Source organism: Hyperolius riggenbachi, chromosome 2, assembly GCF_040937935.1.
Source record: "Hyperolius riggenbachi isolate aHypRig1 chromosome 2, aHypRig1.pri, whole genome shotgun sequence".
Taxonomy (NCBI): domain Eukaryota; kingdom Metazoa; phylum Chordata; class Amphibia; order Anura; family Hyperoliidae; genus Hyperolius; species Hyperolius riggenbachi.
The window spans coordinates 156,164,260-156,178,711 of NC_090647.1; the positions used below are offsets into that span (position 1 = coordinate 156,164,260).

At 41.1% G+C, this 14,452-nt stretch overlaps 1 protein-coding gene across 5 annotated transcripts in view; it reads left to right on the forward strand.

The window, feature by feature from the left end:
- The window catches only part of SUCLA2 (succinate-CoA ligase ADP-forming subunit beta), a 599,900-nt gene that overhangs the window by 94,977 nt on the left and 490,471 nt on the right, over positions 1-14,452 (forward strand). For all 5 annotated transcript variants that reach the window (XR_011026128.1, XR_011026129.1, XM_068267735.1 and 2 more), the window contains exon 4: positions 4,738-4,900. Coding sequence is in view for 3 of the 5 variants with exons in the window: in XM_068267735.1 (XP_068123836.1) it covers positions 4,738-4,900 (163 nt within the window). In the remaining 2 variants the exon portion in view is untranslated. The remainder of the gene's footprint in view (positions 1-4,737; positions 4,901-14,452) is intronic.

The following is a 14,452-nucleotide window of genomic DNA, read 5'->3' on the forward strand; positions in this document are numbered from 1 at the left end:
GCAAAACTGAATTTCACATTAACCTGCTAAACCTTAGTAGCCAGCATAGTCTGAAACATTTGTTGTACTCTGCTCAAAGTTGCATACAGTATTACATGATGGACAAGCCATTATACTATGGTTTAGAATAGCCAGGGCCAGGCAGAGGCAAGAGAGGCTACAGTCTCAGGGTGCAGGAGGGGGCGCACAACTCACTCAGCTATCATTCCCAAGCAGAGAGAAATAAGAAAAGGGGATACATGGCAGAGACTGCAAGCCAGATAACTAGAGATTAAGGTGTTGGGGGCCCTGTGTGCCTCTTAAGGTGGCCACACACTATACAATTTTTTAAATATCTGTTCAATTTAAGAATTGCAATCAATTTTTCTGACTGATTGTAACATTTCAAAAATATGACCAATGTACCACACACCTATGTTACATTTTTCCCCAATTATGATAAAAAAATGATTGGAAACGCTGACAAAATTGCTAGGGTGTGTAGATTAATAAATTGACAATCTAAAACACCCCATACAATCTTTAGAAAGATTGAAGAAAAATATCTGGCATTCCGGATCGATAAAAATCGAAGAAAACTAGAAATCCGATCAGATTTTTCAGTCGAATGAAAAAAAAGCTTTTAATTTTTTCGGGAGATACGATCGTTTTTATCGAATTGCCGTAAAATCGTATCATTTTATTGTATCGTGTGTAGCCTTTAGTCTAATAGAAATCAGTTTGTGATGGCTCAGGTGGGAGGGGTGAAGGTGCGTGCACATTGGTGCCTCATCCTTGGATGCTAGAGGACCTTGTCCCGAGTATAGCAATGATTCAAAAATAATGTTGTGGGAATTATAATTCAAACACCAATACTTGGACGATATAATTTTATCAACAGAAGCAACCAGAGACAAAAAAATGACACTGGAAGATGAGGCCCCCTCAGGTTTGAAGCTCTTCAACAAACTGCTTGAGAAGAACAGATTGGCTCAGAATGAACAAGAAGATATATTGATAAAATCAGACTGGATCAAAGATACAATGATAAATTAGAAATTGACACCTTGGGAATTGAGGAGCAAAATGGGCTGGAATAGATCAGCATGCATCATGTGACCCTCGAATCTGCTGTGGGCAAGGAAATGAAACCTAGAAGGTAGAGGAGGAATAATGCAAGCTAGGCCTTGGAGAGTAAATTGAAACAGGACAGAGATTAATGCCTCATACACACTTCAATTCTTATAAAGCAGATGTAAAATGCATTCATGGTTTTCTGTGCACTGCAGTGTGTGCGTTATGATGCATTGTTCTTTGTGAGTTGGCATTCATTTAAATTCACTACAAACTTGAAAATGCATTAGTGCACATTGCACATAGATTTACATTTTGTGTGTCAGTTGTGCAATGCATGTGAAACAGTTTATGACTGCATCATAACGCATCACACAGCAACCCAGAGAATGTGTGTGGATATGAAAGTTTATAGACATTCATATGTCTGTGCAGACTGGTGTGTTAATGGCAGCACTGCACAGGGCGTGAACCAGCCCTAATAGACTTCTGCCAAGATAATTCCTTGGGCATAGAAACCACCCTCTATGAACAGCATAAATAGAAGGTAAATATATACAGCATAAATATACATTTTATAGATTGACCTCAAAATAGATTAACGCAAAGCAAACCTGTAACATCACAAAACAAAGTTGGATGTTTCCCTAGGCAGAGGGATTGCAATGGATGGTCCAGACAGGCTTACCAATCCATTAATGAGCCCACTGCTGCTGTACAGGGTCCTTCTGTACATATCCAACAAGAGCTTCTCAGATATCTTCTTGTGGTCGTGCTTCCCTCCATGTACAAGAGATCTGCCCAAGTAGATTCTTGTGTACCCAGAAAGTTCCTGCAGGTCACCTTCCCTCTTCACATTATACCACTTGTGCACAGTGGATTTATTCTGCTATGTCCAGTCACAAAACATCCAATAAAATTTTTTGTCTATTTCAAATCAGTTAGCAGGAGTTGCCTAGATCATTCCAGTAGCAACATCAGACACTTTTATTTGTGTCTGTTGCCACCCAAGGTCCTCCTCCCCACCTCGGGCTCTGTTATTTCCAGCAGCTCAGCCGAGTTGCCAGCATCTATTCTTAGGAAAATGTCAAGTGTATGCTCACTCTTAACATTTCATAGGTTGCGGTAATGAGCGTGTCTAGTAAGATCGTATGGTGGATTGGGGTCACGGTCAGACTGGGAGGTGGAAGCACGCGCCTGGTATCTCCGCTAATTTGCTGCAAATACTGGGGCCTGCAATGAGGAGACAGAGGATCTCGGGCAGACACAAATGTAAGTGTCTGATGTTGCTACTGAAATGATTTAAACTTTGGCAGGCCGGGTTAAAAAAACAACAACTAAATAGCCCGATACAGCCTGCGGACCGTAACTTGCCCATATCGAGTATAGCATCAGGCCATAATATGTACATAATGCGGTCCCTTTCAGCTATTTTCTTTAACTTTTAGTGCTGTATACAGCTGCCTGGGAGAGCAGTAAGTTGCGGTTACTATGTAGCTAGTCTTTTGCAACACTGATACCATCAGATATGTTGTTAATATTTTGCTTGTTGGAGCAGCCATGAAGCCAACCCATGCAAAGGGCATTAGCTGCAAAAACAGTTTCTTGAATGTAGTACTAAAGACCATTACTAAGTACTTTCACATAGACCATTGCTTCATTGCCACAATTATTTATGTTGAATGAATGCCAGCAGAAAGAAACAAGTAACCTGTAAATAAGTAAACAAAATCTTGGCACAAGGAGAGCATGAAGCTGCACACGGGGTGTGGTCTTGTCACAGTTTATGTATGGGACATGGTGCCACTATTACCAAATCCATTCACTGAGGGTGTACAGGGTCAATGATGAAAGATTAGATCTGTACCTATACCTTTCCTACTGATTTAGATTTCACACCACACCACTGTTCCCATGTTTCTCTCTAAAATTCAGTTGTTTGGGTAAAGTAAACCTTTATTATGTATTGCTACAGTATAATTTTAGATCCAAGGCCTACAAGCTCAAAGGCAACTTCTACTTTGGGTAAGAAAAACCTCAGTGCTATATATATATATATATATATATATATATATATATATATATATATATATATATATATATATATATATATATATATATATACCCAAAGCCAGAATTTAAATAAAAAAAACCTCAGTAGTGATATTGTCTCTGAACTCGATAGTCCAGAGGCTTCTGGGGTCCTCCTACACCTCACCATTCCAGTGGTAGGGTCCCTCTAAATATGTTTGACAAGAGCTTGTTGAATATGTTCCTTGTGGCCATGCTGCCGCTATGTACCAGCATATCCGGACAGGGTATGCACGAGTAAGGTCCGCACATGCCCAGTATAAAAAAGCAGCTTGTGCACATTTCATTTTCTACATACACAAGTGCTTAATTCTGCTGGGCATGCACATGTTTATCGTACATGCATGGATGTTACTCATGGGCAGCATTGGATGGCTAAGGGAGGACCTTGGAAGTCTCTAGACCATACGTGTCAAACTCCAGCCCATGGGCCAAATATTTGGCCCTCAAGTGGTTTCTCCACTTTGCATTATATTTGGCCCACTCTAGACCACCAGGTAAGCTACACTAGAGGTGAAGCCCTATATCACCAGGAAAACTATATGGGGATGTTAGGGAATGTAGTAAATGATGAAGAGAATATGCCCCGAAACATGTCGTGTATTACTGGGATTTGATAAAACGCAAGTTTGAAGCCAATTGAGTGCCTCCTTCGTATTTTCTACATTGAACCGTGTGTGGAGTGGTGACCCACAGAGGGATTGTGCACCGGCAACATAGACCTGACTAGGCCTATTCCACAGGGACTCGCTGCAGTTTGCTTGTTGTGGATGTTAGGGAAAGCACTAAACACTAGGGAACTGTGTAGTGGAGGGTAAAGACACCAGGGAACTCTATAGGGGTTGTAGGGGAGCCATTAGACACCAGGGAACTTTATAAAGTGGCCAATAGACATTGAGGTTGCCCGGCGAGGTCCCAGTGATCAATTTTGGCCCACTTTGTATTTGTTTGACACCCCTGCTCTAGACCCTCCATAGGCATCCCACTTCCAAGATAAGTGGCCAGATATCAACGCCTTTTCCCATCACAGTCCTTCTTTTTTCAAACATGATTTCATCTTCCATGCTTTGTTTTATGTGCATATATGTCACCTTGCACTGTTTCTACAAGAAACTGGCGATTAATAGTCTTAGCGTTTCCTACCACTCAGTGGATTTGTCCAAGTGTTGAAAAGCAACAGTAAAGGTTGGCTAATTACTACTGCACAAGTTGTATGGCCTCATACCTGACTCGCAGCTAACAGACAATACAATGTTCTGCTGCAGAGAACAGTAGTGTGAGGAAGCCGCACAGCTAGGAAACCGGCTGCAGAATGAAGTAGGATAGTTTTTAGCAACATGAAACTGCAGAAAGACGTTTACAGTTCCCATGTATGTTTGTGGTAATATGATTGGTTCCCATGGGTTAAAATGTCAGTTTTGCACAATTTCTTAAGGTTACCATGAGGTGAACACTTTCTATTATGCGTACATTTTCATCTGTCAGAGAAGGGAGAATTGAAGTGAGGTGACAGGCTGCTAAACAATGCACTGCATGTCTGGTTATTTCATGGTTTTCTGCGTGCCTTCATTTTCCATTTATCTTTCATTTTAGCCCAGAAGAAGCCAAAGCCATTTCCTCACAAATGATTGGGAAGAAGCTGTTTACCAAACAGACAGGAGAAAAGGGCAGAATATGTAACCATGTGTTCATCTGTGAGCGCAGATATCCCAGGAGAGAGTATTACTTCGCAATTACCATGGAAAGGTCATTTCAAGTGAGTTGCAGCAATCAAAGTTTGTAAAGTGTGTGTGTGTGCGTGCGTGTTTGTTTTGGGGGTGTATTGCTGCAAAATCCCTTCTGTTTCACCTTGTTTCATGACAGTCCTACTACTGCCCACATGTTTCAACTTTGTTTCAGTAAGATGACATTTATTCATAATCAACAAGTAAATGCAGCTTGTTTCAATCAAATATGACAGGGTTTTTTTAATGGGGGAGTTAAAAAAAAATCAATTTGATTAATTATAATAATTGGTATAGACTTTTGAAGACTGCACGATATTCTTTATGCGTATGGCTAGAATAAGTTCTCAGTTTCAAGCCGCCATTCTAAAGTATGTCTATACCCATACAAGAACAAACAAGAAAAAAAGAGTAACTGCAGTTGTTTGACAATGCAATGGTTGCCTAGTAACAGGTAGCGGCATATGCCGCTCTGCTGTCCCGTTGGTCGCTCTGGGAGATGCTCCTCCATTGGTTGTGACGTCCCTGTGATGGGTGGGTACTATGCCAGCATCTATTTGGATCAGGGAAAGTCCTCTCTCACCGCCGAACTGTATTACCACTTCCAGTTTCCGCCCTTTGGAACGCACGGGCGACCAGGAAGTGAATAGACGGAGGAGGAGCGTGCGGCTTGGGCGTCCAGCCGGCTTTCTATCTACACAATAGTGAGTATACTATTTAAGGGGAGGCAATTGGGGGGGGGCTCAGTGTCCTTATGAAGCGCCCCACTAAGGGGTGCAAAATGGCTTTCGACCTCTGCATGCTGTGTACCACCTCTCTATATCCTTGAATGCTGTCATGGAATAGTATGTTTTGTTGTTTTTTAAGGATTTTTTCAAATAAAAGGCAGTTTTTTACTGGTTGTGCCCGGCCTGCTACTCTCGAACTTGGATACATATGTGTGGGTTTCCTCCTGGCACTCCGGTTTCCTCCCCACATCCCAAAAACATACCGATACGTTAAATGTTTTCCGCCTAAATTGGCCCTAGAACACGATATATACACTACACAATACATACTCTAAATAGACCTATGACTATGGTAGAGATTCGATTGTGAGCCCCTTTAAGGGGCAGTTAAGTGGCAAAACAATATACTCTATACAGCGTTTGGTGCTATATAAATACTAAATAATAATTAGAAAGGCTATTCTCTCTAAAAACACACAGGGTGCATTTCTCTCTGCTTTCCTTATGTCCTGTACACGAGTTCAGGTCCACTTTGAGAAATCATGAATTCTGCCAGGGTATGTAAAGTTATGAGCACAACTGTAAATATTGTAAAGAAAAATAAGTAATTTTATTAATTGCGTTATTCTCACTACTGTTCCTCTTTTTAATCATTTTCACTGCAAATTTCTGTGTTTTCTGGAAGTGGCAAGCAGGTTAGTCACAATTTTTACATCAGTGGTTTCACATTTATAATTTGTTGGCTTGTTTGCATAATATACTTAAGTTGTGCTTTACAAGCCTTCTAGAAATGAATGTGGATATGCCATATTGTAAACTGGGATGCTCTGTAAATCCCCGCCTTCCCTTTCATGAGATGCTTCATTTCTCTCCCCAGAGCAAGCCGTGTTTTTCATCTCTTCATCTTTCTGCAGAAGAAACTTGCAGTGATTTATCACACTGTCAGATGTTTAGCAACCAATATTAACATGCCCTAGAGAGCACACAGCTCACGTTAGTTTGCAGAAGTCTGCTGGAGAAGTGAATCACATCACAACAAACAGCTTTAAATTATTCCCTGGGTCATTCCGCTTTCTGGGACCTAATCAAAGAATTTGGAAAACTTGGTTCAAAGTTTTTATAAGTTTTTGATGCAGAAAAGTTATCAAGTCTGTGATCATTAAAATGACTAACAATAGGAAAACTGTTCTTCCATCATTCTCTCTTGCAGGAAATAATTGATGTAATATTAGTTTCATCAATGTTGTGTTAAACTAGTGTTATTGAAATATTTATACTTTTCACTGTATAGTAAAGAGTCCCTAAGTTGGTAATAAAGGAATATAATCATTATACGGGCAAACATAGTCCTCTCCCATTTGCATTCCAGTACAATTTTTAACAAACAATAATTTTAAAGCGGAACTGTAGATACAAATTAACCACTTCAGCCTACAGGGTTGAGATTTTTTTACATCTGAGCAACTTTCACCTCCCATTCATTTGTACTCATCACAATGAATTGATCTATATCTTGTTTTTTTCCGCCACCGATTAGGCTTTCTGTCGGTGATACATTTTGCTGAGAATTAATTTATTCTAAATCCATTTTAACAAGAATATTAAGAAAGAAATGGAAAAAAATAATTATTGCTCAACTTTTGGCCATTATAGTTTGAAATTAATACATGCTACCATAATTAAAACCTATGTACTTTATTTACCAATTTGTCCCGCTTATTACACCATTTAAATTATGTCCCTATCACAATGTATGGCGCCGATATTTAATTTGGAAATAAAGGTGCATTTTTTCAATTTGCGTCCATCACTATTTAGAAGCCCATAATTTAACAAATCATATTGATATACTCATTTGACATGAATATTTAAAAAGTTCAAACCCTTAGGTAACTATTTCTTTTTTTGTTTTGTTTTTTATTGTAATTTTTTCATTTTATTTTTCATTAAAACTTGTATGTGGGTATATTTTGGTGTGGGAGATAAACAGGGGATTTTAAATGTTTTAAAATGTATTTATTCAATTCAAAGTGTTTGTGGTGTAGTTTGCTATTTGGCCACAAGATGGCCACAGTCAAAGTCCTGGGAGCGAGATTGATCGAGTATGAAGACAGGGAACTTTTTGATCTCAGAAAAGCCACAGCGTCTGAAGAGACGCTGTCGGCTTTTCTCCGGGGGGGGGGGGCCTGATCAGTGAAAGGGATTTATAATCCCTTTCATTGATCGCTGGGCTAACGGCCAGCAGCGGGGGTGCGCATGGGGGGGGCCCGCGGGAGTGCGCGCGACCCGCGGGAGTGCGCGCAGCCTAACGGGACGAAAATTTTCATCCAGTTAGGCTGAAGTGGTTAAACACATTGTTTTACTTCCCTGGGGCTTCCCCGAGCCCCCAGCAGCCGTCCTGTCCTGCTCCTCGACGAGCCTCCGTTCTCCCGCCGCCAGCTACTTTTGGTTTCGCCGTCGGGCCACTGCGCCTGCGCGGCTCTGACCACGTGTATCCTTCACGTTCCCCGCTATTGCAGAGGGGAACGCAAAGAAAGGATACGCTTGGCAGGGCTGTTCTGGCCTTGACTTACAATTAGAGGTATGGACCGGAACGGTGGCGGGGGAATGGAGACTCGGTGCGGGACAGGACAGCTGCTGGGGGCTTGCAGAAGCCCCAGGTAAGTGAAACAATGTGTTTAATTTGTATCTATAGTTCCGCTTTAAACTTTTTCATGAGTCAAGTGTAAAGTAATTCTATCAATCTTAAGTATAAGAATTACAAACTTTTTTCTGGCAATTTGATAAAAAAAACAAAATAAAGAAATCTGACTTGTCTTGTGTTTAGTCAGTAAAGTTTGTTTCATGGTTCAGAACATTGTGCAAGGAAGAAGGGATGGAAAGGTGGAAGTGCTATTCAGTGCCCTTTTATCAGCAGTAATACATTTCATGACTATCTCAATAGGAAAGAAACCATGTAAATTCACAATGACTCAGCACTTAACCACTTAATGACATGCTGACTTATAAAAACGCCCTGCTAGAGCCTCTTAATGGCTCCAGGACCTTTTTATAAGTCAGACAGTTCCGCTGTGCGCGCGCACGTGCGTGCTCCCGTGGGTGCACGTGTATTCCCATGCACATGAAAATAGTCGGAAAAAAAAAACCGCCAAAGAAAAAATACACCTTTATTTCCAAATGATATATTGTCACCATACTTTGTACTAGGGACGTAATTAAAATCTTGTGATAACCAGAACAAATATGCAGATAAAATGTGTGGGTTTTATGTACAGTAGCAGTGTTTATATTAAAGAGAGTCTGAAGCGAGAATAAATCTCGCTTCAGACCTCATAGATAGCAGGGGCATGTGTGCCCCTGCTAAACCGCCGCTATCCCGCGGTTTAACGGGGGTCCCTGATCCCCCAAATCCCCTCCGTAAAGCGGGGGAGCGCTTCCTGGTTGGGGCAGGGCTAACCGCCGCAGCCCTGCCCCACGCGCATCTGTCAGCGCGTATCTCCGCCTCTCCCCCGCCCCTCTCAGTCTTCCTTCACTGAGAGGGGCGGGGGAGAGGCGGCGATGCGCCGCTGATAGACGCGACTGGAGGCAGGGCTGCAGCCGTTAGCCCTGCCTCCAGGAGCGACCAAATATACGACTAACGCTTGCGGGGGTGGGTTTGGGGGTGAAGGGACCCCCGTTTAGCAGCGCGTTAGTGGCGGTTTAGCAGGGGCACACATGCCCCTGCTAACTATGAGCTCTGAAGTGAGATTTATTCTCTCTTCAGAGTCTCTTTAAAACCATAGGGGATGAAATTGGAGAAAGTGTACTTTTTTTTCCCTTGTATTTCCCTTTAAAATGCATAGAAAATAATTACTGAAAACAAATATCAACCCCAAAAAGCCCAATTGGTGGTGAAAAAAACATATAGATCATTTCATATTTCGTGATTAGTAGTGATTAAGCTATTAGCAAATGAAAGGGATGAGCACGGAAAGGTGAAAATCGCTCTTGTCTGTTAGAGTAAAAACCGCCTTGGGGTGAGGTGGTTAAAGTGGACCTATACTAATGAGTATGGATGATCAGTGAGGTGCAAATAATTCTGAGTTGATGCAGGATTATGTAAACTCTGCATGCAAATTATCTTGAAAAAATCCAGACAAGGCAGAATTTAATAGGCAGAAAGACCTGAAGACCCAGTGGTTGCAGGGTGTTCTCCTGTGTGCTGCACACATAGTGGACAACCCTGCTCATCAAATCATAAATATGTGCAGCCAATTGCTGAATGTATACAGGAGATTGCAGGAACTTGTTGAGAACAGTCGATCAATGGTAGAGCCATGTTACAAGTATTTTTGCAAAGATTGGCCAGAAGGTTTGGCCCCTATTTTCCAGGCTAAAAGTAAAGGACACCTGAACTGAGAGGGATATGGAGGCAGCCAAATATTTATTTCATTTTTAATCAGTAGTAATTTCCTGGCAGTTCTGCTGATCTCTGTGATTGCAGTAGTATCTGGATCACGCACCTGAAACTTGCGTGCATCTAATCTAGTCAGACTTTAGTCAGAGCCACCTGATCTGCATGCGCCTGTTCATGGTCTATGGCTAAAGGTATTAGAGGCAGATGATCAGCAGGATTGCCAGGCAATGTGCATTTTTTTAGCAGCTAAATAAATAAACAAATACAGCAGCCTCCGTATACATCTTAGCGTCAGGTGTGCTTTAAAGGGGAACTGAAGAGAGAGGTATATGGAGGCTGTCATGTTTATTTCCTTTTAGACAATACCAGTTGCCTGGCAGCCCTGCTGATCCTCTGCCTCTAATACTATTAGCCATAGCCCCTGAACAAGCATGCAGCAGATCAGGTGTTTCAGTGGTTCAGACTTATAAGTCTGATCTGACAAGACTACCTGCATGCTTGTTTCTGGTTTTAATCAGATACTACTGCAGAGAAATAGACCAACAGGGCTGCCAGACAACTGGTATTGATTAAAAGGAAATAAACATGACAGCCTCCATATACCTCTCTCTTCAGTTCCCCTTTAAGACAGATCTGAAGATCAAAGTTGTTTCCTTCAAATTGGTTTACTGAATCATTACTCTGAAACTGGTATGAATGATGTGATTCCCTAAATTAGGGAACAGCTGCTTCAATTAGAACCCAATCACACAGGTGTTCTTCCTTTGTGCGCATTTAGTGAAGTTGTATGTATGCTATCAATCCAAGCCACTAGGTGGCAGCATTACACTACTTTAAGAGTAATGAGCTGCAGCTTATTGTGAACTGCCTTATAAGTATCGGGTACAGATACACTTCATGCAGAATCTGGATTTCTGACTGTAGCTTTAACCTTAGTGTGACCTAACTAAAGGGTACCTGTAGTCTGTCTCTCCTCCCCCATCAAGAGAGGGAAGCTTCTAGATAGGAATTCTAATTTGCATTCCACAGAATTGAAATTTCTGATTGGAAATCTGATTTCCGCAGAGATCTGATTTTCCGCAACTGTAATTTTTAGCCCAATCACAGAACTCAGAAGCATTGGACCAGTCGGAGAATGCAGAATTTCTCTGCAAAAGTCGGATTACTACAGTAATTTTACACCAAGCGCAAGACTCGGATACCACAGAGTATTCCTGAGTCTTGTGATCATTTGTGGCCACCTGAAGTGTACCAGAGATGGTACACTATCTCTGATTTATACTTACCTGGGGATTCCTCCAGCCCCATAAGCACCGTTGCTTCCCTCACCATCCTCATCTGCCCCTCCGTTCTGTTGCTACCACTCCCGGTAATCCAGTCAGTCGCTACCAATTGAAGCCCTTTGAGCAGGCTTGGTTCGGCCATGCGCACTTTAATCCCCTGGAGCGTTCTGCACCTGCACAGTAGTACTGCGTAGACACAGAATGCTCCAGGAGATGAGAGCGCGACGAGAGGTGCACGGACGAGCTACGCATTCGCAAAAGGCCGGGACTGCCCGGGCTTACCGGGAGTCCTAGCGGCATAACGGAGGGGCCGAGGAGGACGGCGAGGGAGGCCATGATACTTATGGGGCTGGAGAAAGCCCCAGGTAAGTATAAATTACCGCTAGTGGACCATCTCGGTTTCATTTTAAGTCTGCTTACAGCAAAATTATTCAGATTATGGCAGCAGAATATGTCAAATACTGTAAAAGTATTTACTGTAAAAGTCTTTACCTATTATGTCACTTACTGCACATAGTTTTTTTTACATCTATTGTTAGCCTATAATCTGCTTGGTAAGGTTGCTAAAAGAGCACAATCTGCTCCTGTAAGTTCTGTATTATGAGCTGACTTTAAAGTCCATTTTTTTGGAAGGTGTTGTTGTTTTTTTACCTCCTGCTTTGTTGCTTGTACTAAGCAGTGTGTCTTCTGACTGTTTCAAATAGTGTTTAGAGATAGGATCAGGTAGCTGGCTAGTGAAAGTCTTTTCTTCTGCAGCTGATAACTTTTTAAAAGTATACATTTTAAAACCGCGTTAATTACAAAAGTTATTCCTGTGTATTCCCCAGTCCAATGAATGTTCACAAAGAGTTCATTTTTAATAGTACTTGCTCAAGGGACAGTTTCCCTCTCCCATTATAAAGTTTTTAAGTCAGTTTTGTGTGGGAAATGTGTTTACAACTCAAACCACAGAGGCCTTTCCAAGTTGCAGCTGTTAAATGAGAGCACACAGAACTAATGTATTTCCCTTTCATGAAAATTAACATTTTTGTGCTTTATTAACCAATAAGGCAATGTTAATAAGGGTGTTAACAGCCATAAAGACAAGCGTGTAGAATTCTCTATTCCTCTCTCTCCCCAAAACAGTTTCTCAGCGAGTGCTCATACCTCGGCAATAGAGGAAATGTAGTAAAATGTCTGTACTCATTAATACCTCTGAAAAGTAGTAAGCTCTCTGGTGTGGGGAAGGACCAAGCAACACTGAAAGCAGGCATGCTCTCTTATGGAATGAAGCCACTCTTTCTTCTGACACACATGCCTGTGTGCTGGCTTTATCTGAACCATAGCTCAACCAACATTGACACCTTGCTTGACACAAGGGGGTTAATGAACAAAGCTACGGTAATGGAGCTGAGCATAGGTAGCACACCGTAATATTAACGGCAGCGGGTTACCATGAGGTACACTACTAGCTTGACTGCGAGCGTTGCTAAGGTATCATAAGTGAGTAATACCATTACCATAGCAATGCTAGTGTTACCTTGGGCAGCACTAATAGCATAACTCGTAGTAACCTGCTGCTGGTAGTAGTGGTAATATTGTCTGGCTTTCTTTGGGTGGTACTTTTTGCTAAGAATAATTTTATTCTAAATGCATTTTAATGAGAATAATAAGAAACAAATGGAAAAAAATCATCATGTCTCAGTTTTTGGCCATTATAGTTTTAAAATAAAACATTCTACTGTCGATAAAACCCACGCATTTTATTTGCCCGTTTGCCCTTGTTATTGCAACGTTAAAAATATTTCCCTACCACAATGTATGGCAACAATATTTTATTTGGAAATAAAGGTGCATTTTTTCAGTTCAGTTTTGTGTCCATTACTAATTACTAGTCACTAAAAACCGTAATATTCTCTCTTGACATACATATTAAAAAAAAAAGTTCAGTCACGAAGGTAACTATTTATGTATTTTTTGTCATTGTCTTGGGTATTTATGGGAGAGTGTGGGAGATGAGAAGTTAATTTTAAATTACCGTATGTGTAGGTCATTTTATTGAAATAAATGTATGTAGGTGTAATTTTACTATTTGTCCACAAGATGTCCTCACATTTTCTTCCTGGTGCGTAATAACAGTACGCAAACAGGAAGTAATGCGTGCTTGTGTAATTAATTTTTTTACAATTGTCCGCAGGCATCTCTTCGATGGCGGCGATCATTGACACGGCGACTTAGATGAATGAATGAGAACACCGGTGTGAGCATGCACGGCTGCAAGGGATGAGTATCCACGTCCCTGAGACCTATAGAGGGGTTTTGCAGGGACATAGATACTCGTCCCAGGGAGGGGAAGTGGTTAAAATAACTTTTCTGCTCTTTGCCATTAAAAAAGTACCAAAAAAGTAGGTGACAAAGTTCATTCAAAATTATTCTTAGTATGTTCTTGCTTGCTGGTGGTTTAAAAGGTGACAAGGGGCCATATGCAATTCACTTTTTCACCTGAGTTTTCTCCTAGGTGATATTTTTAAACTTGTCAATAAAATGCCTTTAAGCCAACAGAAAGCAAGAAAATACTCAAAATAATTTTGATAGTACTATTTCACCAACTTTTTGGTACTTTTTTAGTTGAAAAGTGCTGAAAAGTTATTTTTAAACCTGAGATGAAAAATTATCTCCTGGGAGAAAAGTCAGGTGAAAAAGTGAATTGCATATGGCCCAAAGTGTGAAAATATTACTTAGAGAAAACTAAGAGGAAGAAGTTCATTGCATATAGGCAAAGGAGTGCAATAATGATGTTACTGAGAGAATGATCCTTTACAATCCTCCTGTTCAAATGATGCACTGCTCAGGATTATTTAAGAATTTCAGGCACATTTTCTGTTTGCTTGCTCCTCTGATGTGAATTCATTTCTCCAGTAGTTTTATAAACTGTTTTGACATTTTAAAGTACTCGTACACTTGTTAAGGGAGAAACATGGACTCTATTATTCTCATCTGGAAATGCTAATTCCGTGGCTGAAATGCTTTTGCTTTGTCTGCGACTTTCATAGGTGTGCTATTAAAGAGAACCCGAGGTGGGTTTGAAGAATATTATCTGCATACAGAGGCTGGATCTGCCTATACAGCCCAGCCTCTGTTGCTATCCCAAACCCCCCTAAGGTCCCCCTGCACTCTGCAATCCCTCATAAATCACAG